Source organism: Aphelocoma coerulescens, chromosome 3 (assembly GCF_041296385.1).
Source record: "Aphelocoma coerulescens isolate FSJ_1873_10779 chromosome 3, UR_Acoe_1.0, whole genome shotgun sequence".
NCBI lineage: Eukaryota > Metazoa > Chordata > Aves > Passeriformes > Corvidae > Aphelocoma > Aphelocoma coerulescens.
Window position 1 is genome coordinate 38955749 of NC_091016.1, and position 22498 is coordinate 38978246.

Genomic DNA, 22498 nt, shown 5'->3' on the forward strand with positions numbered 1-22498 from the left:
GTTCCTTAGTGTCAATAATGTGAAGTGTGTATTGAGCTTTGCTTTGTGAGAAACCCTTTGATGTCTTTGTTAAACACTGTCCTTTGCTATAGCTTTATCTCTAGCAGCAAATCTGGTGTGTTTTGTACAGACAGAATAAACGATTAAAACAACTTATTTTATTGAAGGAGGCCATTCAGATCTGAAAGGAGAATGCTTGTTACAGGCACGGTGGTTTATCTGTCCCGGGGAGAAGCACCTTGCTCCGATCAGACACCCGGTGAAAGGCACAGCGCCGCAGCTCCTCTCCCACGCCCCCTCAGGGTCCATGGGCGGGATTCCCGCGGGAGGCACCTCCCGCCCCTCACGGCGGAGGCGCCGGGACAGCGGGTGTCCCTGGAGAAGCGCTCCGTCCCTGGGCTCCTCACCGGGGCTCCGGCCCGCCTCCCGCCGCACTTCCACCATCGCCCCCAGCTTTCCTCCTCTCCTCCCGCAGGGCCCGCTCCTCTTCCAGCGGCCGCACCCGAGCGTTTCCCCCGTGCCCGCCCGCGTCCCCTCGGAGGGGCCCCCCGTGGCCGTGCCCCGCCACCTCCCCGCCTCTCCCTCAACCAGGCGGGGGCACCGAGGGACAGGGAAAGCTGTGCCGGGGCTGCGCCCCTGAGGGGCCGCAGCAGCGATGGCGGCGGCGGCGCTGGTGCGGCCCCGGTGCGGCCCCGGCAGAGGGAGCCGGAGACCGCCCGGCCGGGGAGGCCCCTTGGGCCGCGTGTTCTCTGTCGGGGCAGAACGAGCGGCCTGGCTTTCCCTCGTCCTGGCAGGGCCTCCCGCGCCGGCGGCAGACCAGGGCTCAAGCCCCAGGTGTGTTAAATATGTCTGTGAGGCTTCCTCTGGGGCATCCCGGTGCGCGTGAGGAGCTGCTCGGAATGCCGGAGGTGTCCGCCGCCCGCTCCGCTTGGAGCGATCAGTCGGGCTGCTCTGCAGCTGCAGTTTACGATCTGTAATTCGTATAATTTGATTTGACAGTAATTCCATCGTTGTTATGTTTATTTGCAAGAGATGCCCTGTGATTAGTTCGCTTTCTGCCTGTTGTTTTCCTGCCTTTTCCGATCGTGGTTCCATAACTTCCTGTGCAGTTCCTGGGGCCCGCCGTGCATCGCGGCTCCCGGGGTGCCAGTCACTCCTTTGTGCCGTGCCCCGGCAGGTTTGGGTCTGCACAGGACCTGCTCATCCTTGCCTAGGTAAAAACCACTATAGTCTTACCTGAAATCTCTTATTTCATGGTGATATTACAATGAAACGTGCTTTCAGCTTCCCATCAATTTAGTTTTGTACCCTTTCCCGCCCACGTTTTTTGTTTTAAAAACAACTTGCTGTGTTTACCTTCAGGTGCTCGTTTAGTTCAAGGAAAGCAGGTAAGTACAGCTTCATTATGTCCGTTTCTAGGAGCTAGATACCAAAAACAATTCAGCACAATGAAGTACAGCACTTTAAGTGCCAAAATGTTTTATTTTTTAATCACTTCTCCCTGGAGCTGAATCTGAAATCTGTATCAAATCCCACTTGTGCTTCTTGAATGGGCTGTAGGAAAAGCTGGGTATATCAGCATTACTTCCAGAGGAGTATTTCAAAGATGCTTTGAAATTACTTCCAGGATAGTGTTTCCAGAACAGCTTCTTGAATGGGCTGTAGGAAAAGCTGGGTATATCAGCATTACTTCCGGAGGAGTATTTCAAAGATGCTTTGAAATTACTTCCAGGATAGTGTTTCCAGAACAGCGATCCACAGGAGAGATCTAATCCGTAGGAGATTGTGAGTGGAAGGGTTCATCATCATGTCTCTTTCTAGAGCTCAGGTGTTTAATTAGGGAACATTTGGGATGTTGTCTGAGTTCTTTACTGAGCAGAGATGCCTAGAAAGAGAAAAGAGCTTTTATTTCTTCCTTAGTGCATCCTCATTGAAGGAGAAGAGATGAAGGTGTCATCTTGGTATACAACACCTTGTCAGAGAAACTGCAGCAAGTGAGATTGTTCTCTTTGCAGCCTCACAACTTTGAAGGTCACGTCTCTCTCTATTCCCAGGAATACGCTAATCCTGCAGTTTACTGGGAGAGAGGCACAGTACTTGTTACCTGTGTTATTGAAGCTGTGCCATCATCCAGAAAATAAGACATGAGAGAAGAAAATTTGTCTCCCACGTGAAGTACTTCAGTTACCTGGGTGTCCAGAGTTCTGATCCCTGCCTCAGGGAACACATAGTTATTTTACCAACTAATAGTGGACCCTGGAGTAATGCTCAAAACTGAGTGCTGCCTTCTCTCAGGTGCATGTTTTAAGTCCTCAGGTGTTCTGTAAAAGCAGACCATTGCTGTCAATAGGCAACAGCTGAGTGAAAGCTCTAAGTTGGTAATTTGGGATCTTGATACCTTATGCCTAAGACTCAATTAGGTAGTTGTCTTTGTTTTCCTCTTAAAAAAGTAATCAAAGAAATAATGATCTGATCCTCTTTTTCAAGATTTCCTGTAAATATGGATATTTCTGCATACATCTGAATGGTAAGATGATTTTTTTTTTCAGTGATTCAAATGGCTGCTATGGAAATAGTAAGATCATTTAAAAAATAACGTTTTAATGTCTAAATCATGCCAGTGTGTGAGCACAATGAAAATTTCAGGATGGAGATTTTAAAACTAATGAAAAAATTATGTAAGCATACACATGTGCCAGATATGCAGATAAAAGTTGCAGAAAGAACTTCTAAATTTGAATTTGCATATATTAATTTTGTAATTGTATGCACAACAGGCAATTACACAAGAGCTAATAAAATAATAGTAATAATGATTTGTTCTAGGTAATTGAAATTTATGAAGCAGTTTTGTTGTCTAATAAAGCTGTGATGTCTTCAAGTAGAGGTAATGAGAATGATGGAAGTGACTATCATGAATAAACTTAATTAATGTTGCATTTGTCAAACAAAGATAGTAAAACATTTTTTAAAGGTGTCTGAATATTGGTATTGTGATTATATAAATGGAAAATTAAGGTAGGAATGTAAGTCACACTTTGATTTGCTTTGCAGTTTAAGTCAGAAATGGGATACTACAGTCTTTCATCTGAACACCCTTTTCTCCTACTCAGTAAAATCTCCGCTGCTGTTTACAAAAACCGTGTAAAGTGCTGGTGTGCTTCAGCATTACATCCATGCCTGGGGCATGTTCCCCAGACCAGTGCTGTGTTTAGGTACTTGATTTCTTTTCTCATGTGTGCACCACTGTAACTGTACCTCTTGGTTACTCTTGAGTTCAGGTGTGTATCTGTTACTCTGAAGGAATGACCTGATTGCTTTGGGATCAGGGCATCTCTGTCTGTGCCTTTGAAGAAAGAAAGAAGGAAAATCTCTGAATGTGAAAATGTTTTGTTTGAGCATGGCTCACTTTTTAAAATACTGGCTTTGTGCTGAGGGTTTATGTTGAGGTTACTTTCTTTATCTTCTGTACCCTCGGATGTATTTAGCACTTGATAGCAACTGCTTTTCACATGAAAAAATTCAGTGTGATTTTCAAGTGAGGTAAATACCATCCAAATAGAATGGTCCTTACTTTATGTGTTTTGTGGGTGTTTCACCTGGACAGAAGACCTTTGTGCTGGGAAGGGTTTGCCTTCCTTTATGTTCTTGCTTCATTGCAATGTCCATTTCCTAAGGAAGTATGTTTACTGTAGGATAGGATGAGACAGTAGAGAATGGATTCCTTCAGCTCTCTCACTGATTGCATTACTTTTTCTTGCTGCATAAAATTACTGGATTGCAATGGTATGGATTATTGGTGGTTTGGGGGGATGCAATTAGGAGAAAGAGGGGCAAACTGCTGAAATAAAGTAGTGGAAGAAGTGCCAAGCGAATCAAATTGTTGTTGAGATGTGGTGTTAGTAGTTGGGAGCTCTGCTGTCAGCAGTGAGTAAGGGCTGCTTGGGGGCACAAGGGTCATGAGTCAAGGTATCATGTATTGGCAGAATTATGTATCAGTATTTTGAGAACTAGATAGATGGAATTAGGTTCTCTATTTTCCCCCTCTCCCATTCCTTCCTTGCCTCCAGCTGAGCTCCTAATGGAAAAACTGGGGGGAGGGCAAATGGGAAGCAGCAGAAGGATGTTTATTGCTGCTTGATAGGAATGTAAATTAAGTAACTTATGATGTGCATTGAATAAATGTGTTTTGGTTTTTTTGTCTTACTTCTTAGCACGGATTGCTACTCACAGCCTGCCTCTGCCTTTCACTCACACGTAAGCATGTGTAAATTTGACCTTTTCCCAGGAAAGTGTCACCAAACTGAGTCTTGTTTTTGAGCATCTTCCCCTTCTAAAGGAACCTGAAGTTTTTCCAGTCAGGCGTGACATGGCAGATCTCCACCAACACTTCTCATGTTTATGACTACAATGCAATGTGGGAATGATGGGTCTGGTTGCCAAAGCTCTGGGAACTCTTCTTCTTTTTGAAAGTAAGAAGGTGGGATTTTTGAAAATCTGTGAGAGCAAATGGAATGGTGGTGCTCCTCCACACCCCTTTTTTTGTGGGGGAAATTCTGAAATGTCTCTGGGTATGGGGCTGACCCATGTTCATTGCCTCCAAATGGGCTCCTCACACAGGGAGTGACCTCTAGTAAAGTTGCCAGAAAGCTTCACAGATGCACTTTTTTTCCGAAATTGCATTTCTGAGTGGAGTTTGAGCTGGTATGAAGCAGGAATGTTCCACATTCTCCTCTAGTAAGAGGAGGTAAGAGGAGGGGTTCAATGTTATTTATTACTGGGCATACTGTATTTGGCAAACAACAGAAAATGGAAGCAAAGGGGTGATGGCCTTAGGTGAGATCAGCTCAAGTCTCTGGTGCTGACGAGCTAAGAGAATAATTGGACTGACACAGGCAGCAAAAATGAGTGATGCTACGTGTCATGCCAGTTGACCTTGGAATTTAACCTAGGACATTGCCAATTTAACCTAGGAATGAGGAAGAGTGGCTCGGCTCTTTCTGAAAACTGAAGGAACCATCAAAGAGCTTTCCATAAATATAGATCAGCAGTCTGCATTGTACATGGACATAATGCCTGCTTCAGCTGCTTTAGGTTTGGTACAGAAGGTGTTGTGACCCAGTCCTAGAGTGCAGTCTTGTGTCAGAGTTATGTCACACAGTCCTTTGCAGCTCAGCTTTCTGACTCTTACTGTGTAGGATTCTATTCTTTTCTTGCTAAATAAGCTTTTCTTGCTAAATAAGCCAATCTAAGCCAATTTCCACCCTAACTTCACTGGCCACACTCAAGCCATCCTTGCTGATGCATGTTGGAAACTGGGGCAGGATCTTAAGACTGGGAGCTGTCTGCTGAAAGCTGCTTTGCTTCATTTGGTACAAAAAATTGCAAAATACAGTACAAAGCCTTGTCTGTGGCCTGCAGTGTCTGTCTTCAGGAAATAATAAAGAATATGGGCAACTGCTTTAAGGGAAAGCTACAAAAACATTTTGCTGTATTGTTGGTTGGTTGTTGTTGGTTTTAAAATCTTTCCCTCCACTTCCTTGTTTTATCTTCTTTCCACTCTTCTTCTGCCTTGACAGACAGGCTGACCCTGAGAATTAGGGATTATCTGCTAGGCTGGCAAATTCAGCTCCTTCCCAAGCCACTCTCATAATTCTCACTGTCTCTCTGAGGATCACTCAAGCAAGCAGGTGTGAAGAGAAGTACTGGTGAGAAGGTGTGAAGAGAGGGAAGACTTGCAGTAACAAAGATGCTTTGGCACAAATAGTTATGATCTTTTCCTGCTTGGTTCATTTCTTCCTAAACACCCAGATCCCTGAACTGTGTATTCCCTGGACAGCATGTCACTTAATTATTTTTCACTGGATGGAAAAAAACTACGATTCCACTATATTAAAAATAGAGCTGCAAATGGGCTTGGTTTGATCTCTGTGGTGTCTGAGGCAGAGGAACAAGATTAATTCCTGCAATTAGATGTTAATTGATGTCTGAGCATGTCTATTCCTAGAAACAGCAAGACCACGTATAGCATAACCAGCACCATTAAAACAGCATCGCCTTCCCTCTGTGCTCAGCAAGTGCAGAGCGGGAGAAGGGGAGAACTTGCATCTAAATAGAGCAGTGGGGGATGCTGTGAAATGAGCAGAAACTTGTGATGAGGAAGAGGGAGTGCAGCCTCCTCGGATGGTTGTGATCTGGTGGTTAAATGCACAGGGTATTACAGGAGAACTGTGGCTTTGTTTGCTGAACCTGCATGTGCTTTATTTTCATTTCTTTGCTGGTCAAGTCTGCTTGAGATTCACATCATAAGCAGCTACAAAGGTTTATTACAAAGTGATGAAATATGTAATAAAGAAAAGAAGAAAAAAAAAAAAACCCAGAAATTTTCTTTGGCCTTTGGAAAACCATATACTAACAATTTTGATTAAATGGAATAAGAGGTCATTGAATCTGGTCTTTTACCTACTGTGTGTAACAGCTTCAGCTACATCCATTTCAATAATGAAATTCTGTTCCTGTGCTGCCTGTGCCTTATATATAAAGCACCATGCACTGTATATATTTCATTTTGTTTCCATTTTACAATACAGTAAAAATCTCTTTCAACTAGAATAGATGCTAGCCTTGGATACTGAAGTGCTGAATAGAATAATAAATCCTGTGCATCACTAGCTTGACTTTCATCTAAGAGTCTGAAAAAGCTTTATAAACATCAAGTAATCTTTCCAGCATGCCCATTACAACTGGGGAGTATTACCACTGCTCTGCAGCTATTATTATTATTTTGTATCATTGCATCTGAGGGCCCCAATCAGACTCAAGACTGTACTCTGTATGTAATGAAAAGTTAAGCCCTGTCCCAAAGACCTTTGAATAATTATTGAAAAATAGAGGGATAGAGGCCAGAGTAATGCAGGATAACAGCAGAAGGGGAAAAAAAATTTGCAACCTGGGGAGTGACCAGTGTTGGAACAGCATGATCCATCCAACCATTGTCATATATCTTGTAGGCAATGTACTGAAGATGAGACCTGAAGAACGTTTTCAGTGACTCTGTAGATTTTACTGTGTGCCTGCTTTCGCATTTAAAGGGCAGCACAAGAAGGGCCTGGGGCACACTTGACTTGATGAGCAATTAAGTTTGCCTCAACATTAGGACAGAAATCTGTAGAGTGGAGGTAACTGAACTGTGAAGATGTGAAGGCTGTTGCATTATGTGAGGTAGTAATGTAAATGGAACCAGTGGGCTGAGGGAAAGAGGAATATAGTGGCCAGCCCCTTGCCCTAACAGAGCTAACAAACAGAATGTGGGTAGACCTCACTGTCCCAACACCTTGTGATAATCTCAGCTTTGTATTTCTGTTTCCAGACATACTTAATAAGGAATTTGCAGCAGCAAAAGGAAAGCACAAAGACTGTGCTAGCATACATAGAATATTGTATTGTACAGCCTGGTCACCTGTGGCCAAACCAATTAAACCACAGCAGGTGTGGAGTGAGCTGTTCTGTTGATCTTACAGCTACAGAAGCAGTTTTAGGAAGCGGTGTCTGGCATGTTGAGGCTGTGCAGTGACTCTGTGTCACTCAGGATTACCCTTGCATTCTTTGTGTAGTCTAGCAAGTGGGGCTTTCACTAGTGTTTCGGGGGAAGGAAGAACTTCCTTCTGGGATTTCCTCCTAGCCCAGTGCCAGTTAACACCTGGGGCTGCAGGGACAGTGCTTAGCTCAGAGCACCCCCTACATGGACAGTTAAAGGGGGTGAAGTGCATCTAAACTATTTATGGCATGGTCTCTTTATTGCTAAGCTGATAAAAAATATGCTGAATGTCTCTCAACTTACAGCTCCTCTACTGAAGCAAAATTGCAGAGCTAACAGGGGTTTTATACTTTCCATCTTGGGTCTCTCAAGATGCAGAGTCTGAGGAGCATCTACAGCAGAGTTGTTCATTTCATCCTGAAATGTGTTCTCCCACTTCAGAGATGCTCATGCCCAGTTCTTACCAAGAGCAGAGATCACACCTCTGACTGCTCCCAGCTGTTGAGTACAGAAAACACCTGGGAGAGTGTGATTGCTGTGTGCAGCTGCTATTGGCCTGGACCCCTCCTTGCTTAGTTTCACCCTGTGACCTCACCTCTGTTTTTCTCATTTTCACCATTCACCTGGCTATTCAGGGTAAAGCTGGAGCAGAATTTGCTTCACAGTCCAAACCTAGACAGCAGTCTGCTTTTTTTGAGTAGATTGTCTCTACTGTCTGTCTCCTTTCAGCAGTTCAGACAGGTCCAGGTCATCCCTGATACAAGAGTACAGATGTGCAGAAAGCTGTGCCATTGAAAGGACAGCTGTCGGTGGCGCCTGTGTTAACAACAAACCAAGAGAACCATCAGAGCCCTCACACTGCTTCTGCCAACCAGACTGTGGGATCCCAGATGCTTCTTAGGTACACACTGCTTCTCCCATCTCAATGTCACCCAGGACTCCCACAGGCTTCCTTCATGCCACAAGTGCAGCTTGTGCTCCCACAGTGCTGGGGACAGCTCATTAGCTCAGGTTTGTTAGCCTGGGCCCCTCTGCCATTCCACACCATTCCTGCTGGCAAACCTTGCTGCAGAGTTCAGCCTCAGTGCCTGCAGCCAGTGAGGTGGGCACAACGTGAACCTAAGGTCTTTGTACCCTTCCTCTGTATCATCAGTGGGCTGGGGTGGCTGCTGTGTTGGAGAGCTGGGGTTCATGAATCCTGGGCAGTGAATCTCTGCCTCTATTGTGTAAAATGTGCATGCTTGAGAAACTCCTCTTGTGAAGTCTCTGCTCCTTGCATTCTGCCATGTTATCCCTGGCTTTTATCTAGACTTCCAAAGACGGAGATGTCTTCCAACCCAAGGATCATGGACCACAATATAAACATGAGGCTGTGCCTTGAATGTTTTAAGTCAGGCTGACTTGGAAATACTGGCTGTTGGATCTTTCTCTTCCTGACAGTGACCTTCCAGAAAGCTATTTGATCTGTGTGGGACTTGCACAGGTGAATGAAAAGAGGGATGACGGTTTGGGTGACAGCCCTTTAACATCAGGAAATGTGGTATTCCTTTTGTGTGTCTTGTTGTCCCATTCCAGTACCTGACTCCCTGTTGGGCTGTAATATCTGTGTCCTGTTCCGATGCTGTGAGATTTCACAACCATTTTAGTGCCAGACTGTTGTCACAAGCAGTGCGGTATCTTGCAGCTGCTGGTCTTTTTGAAGATGTCACTGGAGTTGAGGATCCAGCTCAAAGACAATCAGTCAAGGCTGGAAGGAAGACACTCTGACTGTGTAGATCAGAGTAATATTTTGCTTGGCATGCTGGCCATCTGCCATGGGGTGTGATTCTGCTAACTTTTGTGAGATAATGCAGGTTCAAATCTGCTGAGTCCTGAGGTGGGAGAATGCGACGGGAAAAGCTTGTGCTGCAAGGAGTGTAGTTCTTTGATGGAGGAGGCGGCATTCCTCTCTCTTCAAGGGCAGACAGCACTTTGCTGTGATAACAGGGGATGTTGTCCTTCTGGAAGTGCCATCATTCATGCACTACATGAAAATTGCATCTGGTTTATGCTGCAGTTAAAAACTTCCCAAGGCAGTGAAAATCTTATTCTGCATGGCCTGTTCAAATTTCCATGTAAACAATGTCAGTGCTGCCTCCCTAAATCTACATTCCTGTGATAACAAATGTTTGAGGTACTGTGTGTGAAGGACTGTGTTTGCAAGAGGAGGAGAATGCATGTGAAGAATTACTGAAGTGCTGGTGATGGATGGTATCTTAGTACAAGATTTTAAGCTAGGCCATGTGGAAGTGGTTTTACTTTGCATTTGCAATGGGTTAAGGGCACACCATGGCCTTGGCTACTGCTGCTCAATGGACAAGCTCTGATCCACTGTACACCACAGTAACTCAATCACTTGCAGCTCCATTTGGGATGGAGACAGAAATCTCATTTGAAAATGATTGGGTTTTTTCATGCCGAAGAAATGTGCAGTGTTATCAGCATGCTCAGAGGGATAGTGATGAATCTCTGTTTAATCCACACATTTGATGATTTTCCTGTGTGAAAAAGGATGGGCTTTGTTTACCTCTGTGTAGGCAACTCAGTAGGAAAAGAGTGCTCTTCATATTAGAGATTTCCTTTTTTGAAAGAACAAATTGTTTGTGATTGGGGCTCTTTGCAATTGAGGCTACATCTAGCAGTAAAATTTCAGTAGTAGACTGAATGTTTGGATTTTTCTAGTGTAAAGGATAATGAGATGTTCTGATGCCTTATATCATCTCCAAAGGGCAGATCTCTGATGCTTGTGGCATTCTAAATGCCACGTGAAGCATTTCAGTGCTCTGATCAGGAATTGTTTGGCACCAAGGCTTTGCGTGGGATTTCTAACGCTTCTTTGTTGCATTTAGACTTCAGCTTGACTGCAGAAACTCCTAGCAAATACTTCTGATGATATATTAGCATTTTTGCTGCCTTTTAAAATCTAAGATGAAAAAGAATGTAATGAGCCACCTAATCTGTGCAGTACTTGCTCTCCCTTTCTTACTTGCAAGAGGAACTGCTCTTTTTTCCTCTTGCCACTAATTGACTTGATCTTCTCTTTATGCTGCTGAAGTTAAGATGCTGCTAAGCTCTTGCATCAAGGAGGAAAAATGGCATGTGCGAGGTAGGTCAGCTCAGCTACTGCTGAGAAATAGGTACTAATTACACTGATTTCTCATCTGCATCTTGAATGCCAGAATTGCTTGAGAGACAGAGGATGGGGGGGCCCAAGATTAACCATTGTAACCAAACTTCCCTTTGAATGGAAAACCTTCTGGGTAATTGTTTTTACCTGCTGGGGTGCCTGTTTTACAAAGCCATTAAATGATTCCAAATGAGAGAAAAGAGCCTAGCCAACATAAGCCATCTCAGATGTCTTCTTTGGATTGTTGGGAGATAAGAAAGATCTTTATCTTTCTTATTAGAAAAGAAAGGTGCTGCATTGCTGTAATTAATAAAAGAAGATAAATCTATTTTTGCTATTCAGAAAGAACTTAGGTTCAGCATCTGGCATTGACTGACTTGCAGGGTTTGATTTTAGACTTCTGGAATTCTGATCTCAGTGGAAAGGTATTGGAGAAGGCAGAAATGGAACAAATTAGGAACCAAAGCCTTCCCGATGTTAACTAATTGAATATATCTATAAACACTGGACAACCTCACAATTGCTGCTGAAGCTGTTGCATGTGACAGCTATGGAAATTCTCAAAGCATAGATATAAAACCTTGGCAGCTGAAAAAGGAAGGTGTAAAAAGGGAGAGCATTTTGGATTACAGGCTCACACACCTCATTTAAAAACAAACAAACATAACAATAGAGCTGGTATGCAAACTGTGTCCTCTCATTCCTGCACAGTGTTGTCAACACGTTCCCTTTACATTCTACATTGAAGAGCAGCCATTCAGAATGAGCTGAGCCACTGGACAGGTTTTCAGGCCATCTGTCAAACAGTGCTCAGCTGCCCATCACTGGAGACCTGGAGTCACCTCTACTGCAGACCTGCTGTTATCTCAGTTTCTCTATTACTGTCATTTATTGATATCAAGACATGGAGGTTATGGAAGATACTATTTACATGACTAAAACAAATGCTGCCTTATTGGCACCTGCCTTCTGTCTGGATTTTTCTTTGTAAAAGGAAGAATATGGTCTTCATGGCATATTTTTAAGTTGCCCACCAAATCTGACAACAAAAGTCCAGGTTTAATACTCTGAATTAAATTTAGCAAGCTTATTTTTCCCAGCTTTCCTGTTTATTCTAAATGACTTTTTGGTTCTTCTTGGCTGCATGAAATTCATTATCTAGGGTGTACTGTAGTAATGCAGGTTGGGCACGTCAGTTGAGCTGCCCTAGTTCTTGTACACAGTTCTTGTTTTTTGATTTGTTTAGCAGATGCAGGTGGTACCAGATGCAGGGCTTGTGCAGCTGCTTAGTTTTGTTCCCTTTGTTTCTCGTGGGGTGTGTTGTAGTGGAGTAGCAGTGAGGAAGAGCTGCCTGTGTGTCTTGCAGCTGCTACACGAGGGTGAAATACTGTTGGAAGTACTTGTACTTTCTCTTGGGGGTGGCAGGGGGAAAAGCTGTTCTCAGTTAGAAAACCTTTAGCAGGAAAGATCAGCAACATGGGTAGGGAAACTCCAGCAGAGAGACAGAGTCCCTCTCTTTTTCCATAAGGACAGGGTGATGAGAAAGGGAGAATGTGCTCTGAAACTCTTTTATTGACTGCCTTACCAAGAAAACCTCAGGTTTTATCTATTTGAAGAGAGGGCTTATTTTAGAGCCTAATAAACTAGAACATCTCCTGGTTTAGAGATTGAGAGCTTCTTGGTGTACTTTGATGTGCTTATCTGAAAGAAAAGGTGGGGAGTTGTTCCACATGAAAACTCAAGCTATTTCAGGGTTCTGTCACAGCCTGTTTTTCTTCTCTCTTTTTACTTTAATTGGACAAATGGAAAATAATGAAGAAGGTACATAGAACAGGCTACCTGGATCAATAAAAATGTCAGTTTGGCTGCATCAATGTAAAATACTGGGCTAATGTCATTTGGCTAAATAAATGAGTATGTTTTGTGCAGCATTGTGGTTGTCTAGAGTGCTTTAAAAGCAAAGATAACAACAGCGCTCAGCAGCTGGCGATCAGCATGGCTTGGTGATCTTAGAGCAGAAGAGACCTTGTCCAGTTTTCAGCAGGAAAGGGTCTTTATGCCAAAGCACTGGCCCTGCTGAGGTCAGAGGAGGGCCATGAGGCTCAGGAGGGCAAGGCTGGGCATGGTTTACCTGATAAATGGCAATTCTGCCAAATACAAGAAACAACCCAAGGTTTTGCTGAAGTCTGGCCAGTGTTGCTGCTGCTGTCTTTGTGGCATTGTGGCAGTAGTGTGGTAGTAGAGGTGTTGAGCACTGTGTGGATATTAAATCTGCAGTCAGGAGATCTCAGCACTGGACATGTCTAAGACCCACAGATTAAATTGGTGGCAAGGATTCAACCAGACTTGATGTAGACAAGTACAGCCTAACACTGCTGGTCAGGTTTGCAAGCCAGCTTGAGCAATGCCTTTGCAGGGCAAGCACTGCACACTGAGGAATGCCTCAGTGAAGGTCAGAACTGCTTTTGCATCTGTGGGGAGTGGAGGGATGGTGAGTGCCACCACAGCTACCCAGTTGTTTGCTGTGCCCTCAGGGTGGCTGCCTCTCTCCTGGCATGAGACCCCCTTGTTGCTATAAAGAAGTGTTTCTTCTGCTGCTTGCTTTATTTCCCACAGCACTTGAGCAGAATTCCATATACCATGGCGTTGTAACACAGCTGCTGTGCATTTAATTGCAGTCCACGGAACTGTTATTAGCAAACTAAAACCCTTTATGAAAGGTGACGTTGTGTCACTTAGTCTTTGCTGCCTAGAAAATGCATTTTCATGGCACTTGATATTTGTTGGGGTTTTCTGAAGTTGTATTAGCCCAGAAATTTACAGAAGTCTTGTGCAATTTCTGTGATGCTGCAGCATTCCCAGAGAGGTTTTCTTTAAATACCAGTGGAAGAAGGAGGAATCTTAATGGTCAGGATAATAATCAGGAACTGCTGGTTTATCTAGGAACTAGTTTCATTCCAGCCAGATACCAGTTGTTTTCATAGTTATTTGGTCACTTAATTCTCACCTTTAGTTCTCAGCTGTGAAATGTTGGCAGTTCAATACATTTTGTCCACTTACTAATAAATATAGATGTGAAATTGGCATGCTACCAAAGACCTGATCTGTGGGAGAGGTAGCCATGTGAGATGGGGAGAATTTCTACTTTCAAGGCTGCTAAAACAGAAAATGAAAGGAAAGTCCTTTAAATCCTACCCTTCAGGTTCTGGGTCAACAATGTTCATGTTCTTCTTCAGGAGCCACATACTGACTATTTATATTTAGGGTCACACACTTATTTTATTTTCTCCTACACCCAGGCTATTCTGAAATGAATACTGACAGACAGCCTCTGAATAGCCTGTATGTAGCACTTTTATGCAAGTATTTCAGTGCTTTACAAATTGGATTGCACAGTTTGATCCCTTTCCTAAAGGGCAAATACCTCTGGGAGGAAACTGATACATTTACAACACCACAAGCAAAATCAAACACCCTCTTAGTGTGACAAAGAGGAGAACAGTACTCCAGCTAACCTTAGGAAACTTGAATGACTTGTAAGAACTCAGTGTAATGTAGAGCCCAGTCACCCTGGCTAGTGACCTGTCCTTTCAGTAATCTTCCATGTCTATTTGTTTTTCATTTCTTGTGAAAATGAAATACTGAGTCAAAGCATTAGTTCAGCATGGAGCCAGGTATTTTATGTTGCACCTTGACATTGTGCAGTCACTGATGCAGGGCTCAGCTTGAGCAGAGAATGAAATTGTGGCAGAGAGATTTACTGTTTCTATTCCTGAGGAACACTCTTGTACCCAGAGGTTGGGTTACTGACTAAAACTTGCTTCAGCGTCCCAAGTGATAAAATGGGCACTGTCAGCTCACTAAACAGAGGCTGGTTCTTGCCAATTTTTACAAACAGCAAAGTAACTTCCCTTGTTGTGTGTCAGGAGGACATTCCACCCAAGATTTGCATCCTATGCCACCCCCACCAAACTTTCCAGTACCATCAAATACTGAGCCAAACACTGCAACTTCGGACAGGAGCTGGTGGGATGTCAGGAGGAGGCTTGTGTGCAACATGTGTGTCCCTTCACTGACCTTTGCTTGGCAGATGTTCAGGACCAGAAACAAGGTTTGGAGAATGGGGAGAGGGAAGGTTTCAAAATGGCCTTCAGCAGTCCAAAGTGGCACAGGGTGTTCTGCTCTTTTTCCTTCCTCTTTGAGGACTTTTGGTCAAGCATTTGCCAGTGTTGATCTGCCACTTGTCTGAGAACGTGGGTGGATGTTGTTGCAGAGGAGCTCTTAAGCCCGTCCTACTGCTGGAGAAGAAGGTCTGCAGGATACAGGCAAGGCATGGCCAAGTGATGTAGGGGCAGAGCATGGAGCTCATACAGGGGGTGCCCCGTGAGCTCCAGCACTGTGCAGTCACTGTACTGACAGTATCAGTATCTTACCCATGGCTGCCCTTCTGTCCTGCCTGTCTACCAAAGTCAGGGCAGGAATGTCACAGTGACTTCTCTCCACAGTAACAGGGGGTTGAACCCTTTTCTCTGCACAGAGACTGGTGTACTGGTCTGTCTGAACTCCTTGATGCTGCCTATGAATTTGGAGTGACGAGGGACTCGTATGATGATCACACCAGGGATGGCATTTCTTTTACTGGTTTGGCATAGTCCATGGGAAAGCACAGAAGTGGAATTTGATTCTTCTACATGGGTTGGTGTGGACTGTAACTCAGTATCAGAGCTGGCTACCACATTGAGCTGAATTTGAGTAAGTGGATACTTTAGACTCCAGTATTCTCTCTCCTTGCCAAATTACATGAACTAATTGCTGAACTGCCTGCAGGTGAAGGTTGCATAGTCTGTCATCTCTGATGAAATAATGCCTGTGTGAGACTCTCCTGTGAGTGTCGTAGGCCCATTGCAACTGTGGAATGTGACTGGGTTTCATATTCTCAAGAAGGAAAGATCCTTTTTATTTTGGGGATGGTATGTGCAGTGTTTAAGTCTTAGTTGGCTTGGCACCCCACCAAAACAAAGACATTTGTTATGCTTCTCCATAAGACCTATGTGCCAGCAGAGAAGTAAAACAAAAGATGGTTAGAGCAGCATCCTGTAAACCCATTATCTCTTGCAATCCTTTGAAGTTCAGCTGCCTTCATGGATTGTGAGAGTTGGCGTGCAAAGCCTGTACTTCTATTTGTGTGGCTGTGCTGGCACAGACAGGACCCCAGTAGTCATGGACAATTTGTGTGGAACAGAAGCATGGCATCTCCTCTGGCTGGAGAGAGTGCGTCACTTTTCACTGAGGCTTTTTTTAAACTGAAGACTGTTTACCTGGCAGCTCCCAATTAACATGCTGATGAAATCTGTGCAGGAAGTTTATGCAGGTCCCTTGGAAAAATTTGTTACTTTAAATTTGCCTGTTTTTTCTATATTTAGGGGATCAACCCTTTAGACAGGTGCCCGAAAATAAAGGACAAAAGCTAGACATTCTAAGGCTTAGTGCTTTCATTCTTCTCACACACTTTGGAGTAGCAGTTATCTAGCAATGGAATTACACAGTATCCACAAACTGTAGCTCACAGTTAAGCTCTCTCAAACAGAAAATTACACCAAGAAATCCATAAACAGTAAGAACAGCAAGGGTCAGACTGTCTTACCGTGAAGAATTATATGGTGTGGGAAGCCTATTGCCTTTTGTTTTTTTCTGCTGTTAATGCCCCAATCTCGGCTCCCATGGAGCTTTCTGAGAAATCAGAAATGTAGTGTTGTATTCGAAATGCATTTCAGTATTAGAATTCTATTTTGCTACGCTTTACACAGAACTGCGTAATCCTTATAGCAGATATTTAACTCTGATATGTTTTATCTGTGGACTGCTCTCAAAATGATTGATCCTCCTTGCCTTTACTCTGGAAAGATGCTGAATGTTGACTGAGGGAAACTGATCTGTGTTGATGTTAAGTGGCTGAATCAGGGCTGGTGTGAAATAAATGCATTAATCTCTCTGCCTTGCTGGATGTATGCAGACTGCATAAGGCCTAATATGTTTCATTTCCTGTGGAGTGATTTAAGCCACATAAGCTTGTTGAATTTCCTTACCTACCTTACTGCTACCAGCCAAAAGCTGGTAAGCCACCCCAGAACACACAATTCAACTGCAGATCAGCACTGTCTTGTTTAATACATCACATCTCTTCATAAATTATTTTATTGTTTCACAGAACAAACATGGTTAGATAGAGGATGTACAATGTACATGCTTTACTGCCTTCAGAGACTCATGGATGATGGTTCTGTGACTCCTGAGATCTTCCAGGGCCTGGGGCAGCAGCACAGAGCACCCCTCCAGCTGCTGAGCCATGGGACAACTGGCACAGGCAATGCAGCTGAGGCAGCAGACTTGGCTTTACCTTTATTCTCCACACAGAGAACAGCAAAGGCAAGGAACTGGTTCTGTTTCATGGTAAGAAGTCTTGACTTGGGCCTGCTTGACCCGTGGTTTCTACATCAGTCAGATCTGCCTGTTCCAGTAGTTGTTAAACACTTGAGCACTGTCTTCATGAAGCTTGGTGTAAAGAAACCAAACAAACCCACAGTATCAACCACATGCTAAAAATCTTAAATCAATCACTGTGCTTGATAAACGTTTAGCATTACTTGGCAAATGAGTGATAGCTTTGTATTTTATCCACAGAATAACAATATTGGGTTAACAAGAGAAAGAATTAAAGCAGAACAAACAGACAAGCTTTTATTCTTGGTCTGGATGGATATTTGGTACTTGCAGAGGTGCTATTAAACACTGCCTGCGTATCTCCAGTGGCTGCAGTATCAAGCTAGTGTAAGGTTCCTCAGATTGAGAAAGTCCAGAGTTAAGAGCAAGGAAGAAGGGGTTTGAACTGGAAGTAGAATACAGCCTTAATGTCATTTGCTACAGTGTAGTAAGGCAGCTCTAGGAGTTTTGTATACTAAACAACAGCAGTCATTTAACATTTAAAAATTACTGTTTTCATTACAGATGGCAATACAAGCCCCAGCACCTTTAGCTATGTGATCATCTTTACTGTTATGCTGTCTTCACAGAGACTGTCTCTGAACAGGACAATTTGATGTAGGAGTGGGCATCATAGTCGATGAGGGAGAATTTGTAAAAGGGATGATGGAGGAAAGCCTACAGAAATCAGCAAATAAAGAAATAAATGCTGGCAGAGGTGCTGAAAAAGGCTGATAAATAGACATTTACTGGATAGTAAGTTTCAAATAGCACGTATTTATCTGCTCCCACTAATTTAGCAGGAGTTGCTGCCTCAGAGGCAAAGTATTTCTATTAAAGTGGCAGCTGGAATACAATCAGCATCACCTTGCTGATCCTGCCCACGTGCACACTCCTGTCATCCCTCAGAGCTCTGTGCCCACAGGACAGCAGGACACACGCTGTGGAGAAAGACCAGAACTGCTGGCAGTCACTCAAACCTCCCGCATGCTCAGGGGGGTTGTTTTTCATGGAATTGCAAATGAACATCATGGTGGTTCCAGGACCAAGTCTATAGTGGTTGATAATGATTTAACTACAGCTACTATTAAACAGGCAAATTGAGATAAGGGGACAAGCTACATCTCCCCAGAAGACAAGCCAGACAAGGACTGATAATACACATGTGGGTGTGCAGGAAGTGAAAGCTGGCTTCTTCCAGCAGCATCATTCTGCTACAGCCATTTGATGTCCCAGGAGATGTATGTGTATATGGGTCCATGTACAGGAAATACATGTGGAACTATTATTTTTGACACGACCTGAGACCAAACAGTCAAAAGGAGAAAACAAGGGGTATACAGAGAGACTTAAAAACAGGTGTATAGCTGTAGAATTTGTAACTAACTGCTGCTTGCCTGGTGAGTATTTCTATCTATACAAATGTTGGGGTGGGTGTGCGTAACAAAGGGCAAAGTCTGCTTGCAGACAGGACAAAGGTCACACCTCTGGCTGCTGTGCACATGACAGACTACCCAAAGGAGGATTCATGCAAAGCTAATACAGGTGGATCAGGTAAAACATTTCCAGGTAGCCATGCTTTTAACACTTGTAGTGTGGACAAGAGTTTTGGTGGCCAACAGTGATTAATTTTCTTTTTAACCTACTAGAGCTCATCATCTTCCTCATGCTGCTGCTAAATGCAGTGTGTTAAAAGACTTCTCTTGAAACTGGTGTAGCTGAAGCTTTCAGGAATCTAAAGCAAATGTAGTGTAAACACTGCAAAAGGAGGTGGGGGGAGAAAAGACAAATTATTGCTAGAATGAATTTAGCTCAGCTTTAGCTCAGACTCTTTCCTCCCTCCTCCAAGAGTCTTGCATTTATTTGCTCCTTTGAAAAGTGGAGAGATGAGACTGAGCATTTCAGGAGTCAACAATGAACCTTTCACTGAGCTGGCTTAAAGCAGCAGTGCTGATCATGCAAGCCCCTTTCAAAGGAAGATATAATGCTGTGCTTTATTTTTTAGGATTTTTAAAGGATTAGCACTCTGCTTCAAAGAGATCCTAAACAATCAAAGGGGGGAAAAACATCTCAAAATTTTCAAGTGTTCCTTCCAAGAACTCTTAAGGAGACCTCTTTCTGGAGTTGCATCTCTGATATGGAGGATAACTTCAATACTTTGCCTTCAGAGATATCAACTTTTTTTTTCCTTAAAAACCCTTTAGTTAGAATTTGTTTTTCCACCCTCCTCGAGCATGCTGGTAGAGGGAAGGAAAGTGTCTTCTGCAACTCACAAAAGAATAAAGGGGACTAAGCAACAAGGAAAGAGTGGGTGTTACCTGTCTTTTCATGTGAAGGGAGAGCCACAGACAGGAGTAGGTCTCTATAATTTTATTCTTATTACTTACACAGTCACTGCACCGTGCTACAAGTTATTAACTCACAGCATCCTACTGCATGTTATTGGCTTTGCACAAACTTAGCAGAAAGGAACATTCTGCTTACAGTTAAACCATTGCCATCAACACTTGCTACTACGTGAAGAACAAAACCCTTTTGTTAGAGGATGCAGTCATCATCACCATCTTTAAAAACTATATATAATTTCAGTAATCTCTTCCTAATGCTTCAGATGCATGTATTGAATTTGAAATCATTTACAGTTAGTCTTATAAAGTTCTGCTTGGTTTTCTTCCAAAGAAAATAGCAGCATATTGCAAAATAGGAAGGTCCAGTAGCAAAATATGTAGTTATTACTAAATAATCCATCAAAAATGTTTTCTTATTATGATGGTCCTGTTTCATTTCTTTGCATATAATGTCTGTTGCAGAATTGACTCAAACTCTACACAGGTATAGTCACAAAGCAAAATGGTTTTCTGTAGTACTAAGTCAAAAATTAAGTTGTTGCTGTTTGGCAAGTAATTATCTGCCTCTTTTCTATGATCTGATCTGACTTCAAGAGGAAGTGGATGTGATCACTAAGCACTTGTCACTTTGCATCCTCTGCCTCCTGTTTTCATGCCTTCTTTTGTCCTGACTCAAGTTCAGAGTGTAAGATGAGGCATGCAGAGTTTATGGGAAGGTGTGAGTGAACAGAATCATAGAACTGAAGTTCAAAAACCCCCCAGCCCAACATCCAAAACAGGTAAATCATGTCTACATTATGTTTCAGTTAACTGAAGAAATAGCCTGTCACTGCAGTAAAATACAAGGTCATCACTTCTGTAGACCAACATCCGTATATTAATCTGCTTGAACTAACATGCAGGGACTTGCAAGAACAACAAAGTTGTTACTTTTTTTTTTTTTTTTTTGCTGGTGGGGAAGACTGAAAAGCCAAAAAGAGGAACATTCAAGCAGAACTGCTTTCAAATGCCCAGCTGCACATGCTGACTGCCTCAACAAAAAGGAAAAATGAATGAAGATGAGGAAGAGTCCTTCTCACTGGTGTATTTCAGGACTGTTATTTAAGTGGCTCTTTCCAGCAGCAGTAAAGTTTGTTCTCCCAAAACAGCTGCTGATAGAAATAAAGCCCACTACTGCACCGGTTCACCATGTAAAATGTGCACTGCAACTACTTTTGAACAGTTTAATCTTATGCACTCTTTTTTCAGTGTGGTCCTTTGTGTAGTGAAGTATGTACAGACACAGTCTTAACTAAGCGTAATCTTATGAACTGGTTACACTAAAACTACATCCTTACACAGCAGCTCCTGCCACCACAGCTTTTGTGTTGAACCACACGTGTTATTTTTGTTCTTTATGTAGAATTCTAATCAAGTATTTGAGTAATGAGATAAACATCTGGTGCCACTAAATACAGTTCATTTTAAACAGTGCAGTCTTAAATGCTTCCATTGGTTTTCTAGGCATAAAGGCTGCCAGGAGAATATTAATTTATTTCCAGCCTGAACTGGCTACAAGCTCATTGTTACATTAAGGGATTACTTTGCTTAGACTTTCTCTTGGCCGTTCCTCTGATGACTGACAATATCAGTAACTACAATACAACAAAGAGAATATTACTACAATTTGGCAGGGCACTTAACTGTCTACACATCAACGGTGAGGACAAGTGCTGTCAGATATTTCACTGGCATACTTCTTGGAGTCTGTTGTAAAATCTGTAGTCTTATGACACAGTTAACATCAGTTTACCTCCCTGGTGAGTTTTTGTACTGAAATAATCACTGTAGGATTTAAAAAAAAGTTATTTTATCCCCTAGAGATTTATATCTAAATTGTAACATAAGCACAGAAGGAACTGCTGATTACAGAATGAACACCACAGTGAGTACAAAGCTAAATATAAAGAGGACATTGTATTCACTAGGCCAGGGGATTACAATTTATTCAAAAGAAAAGTCATGCAGAATTCAAGTTTTGAATGTATTTATCACCTGCCATTGAGTTGATAAAAGCAGATAATATCATTTTTGGATTGCTGGAATTTCACCAGGACTCTTTTCTGGGTGTTGCCTGGACAGTACTGAAGAGCAGTTCATGTTCTCAGGTACCTCACGTTACAGATGTGCTGCTGCTCAGTCAAGACACAGAGCTGCTTTGAAACAGAAAAAGGTACACAGCAACATTCCCAGGCAATTCTTATTTTACCTTGGAGCCCTAGCTCGCACCTAGTCATAGGTTTGAAACTGGGTGAAAAGGCAGAGCTGTTTTATGTAACTTACCTTTACTAGAACACAGCCATCTTGTTCAATAATCATGCACAGTTATAACTGAAAGTACCACATGAATTTGAGGGAAAAAATGGGTGTACGTGTCCCATGAATCAGGCACAATTTCAATTCCAAACAATTTTCAAAATTGTTTTAAAATTATTAGTTTTACATTCTCTCTCCCTCTAATATAGTAAATTGTGGGTTTTTAAAATTAGCCTTGTGTCTTCAGCATCTAAACTATTAAGAAACAATAGTTATTCCTCTGTTTATCCATTATGAATACAGCCCATTTGGATTTGGAATACAGCTACTCTAGGTGAAGCTGTCCAAGTGCATGAAAGAACACTTAAGACATTTTAATGCCAGTGATACAGTGTACAGTATGCATTTGACTTGAGTATGTACAACTTAGTCATGTGATTATTGTGTCTAACCTCAAAGTTAAATGGACCAAACTGGCTGCAGTAGATTTGCTTACAAAACAAACCCCTGAATTCAAACCCAGCAGAAATACTATCCTTCCCTTCCAAACCTGCAGAAAATCCTGTCCCCCCTTCACCAATTGTAAATTCAGCTTGAAGTTATTGACCTAAACTTGGTCTTCTCCCTGTTCATATTTCTTACATGAATTTACAGTAGAAATGGTGCAAAATA

At 42.8% G+C, this 22498-nt stretch overlaps 1 protein-coding gene across 4 annotated transcripts; it reads left to right on the forward strand.

Moving 5' to 3' along the window:
• Window positions 1–500: 500 nt before the first annotated feature.
• LOC138107944 (uncharacterized) lies at window positions 501–22442 on the forward strand. 4 transcript variants are annotated; one of them, XM_069009840.1, is made up of 6 exons: window positions 501–1214; window positions 1363–1388; window positions 2488–2527; window positions 16912–17153; window positions 17709–18583; window positions 20493–22442. In XM_069009840.1, the coding sequence occupies exons 1-5, from the start codon at window positions 1016–1018 to the stop codon at window positions 17742–17744; spliced, it is 543 nt and encodes a 180-aa protein (XP_068865941.1). In that variant the 5' UTR covers window positions 501–1015; the 3' UTR covers window positions 17745–18583; window positions 20493–22442. The 4 variants fall into 4 exon arrangements, 3 of the variants coding, with proteins under 3 accessions (XP_068865941.1, XP_068865938.1, XP_068865940.1); XM_069009837.1 differs by having other exon boundaries at window positions 508–1214; window positions 16912–18583; XM_069009839.1 differs by lacking the exon at window positions 17709–18583 and having other exon boundaries at window positions 511–1214.
• Window positions 22443–22498: the final 56 nt, after the last annotated feature.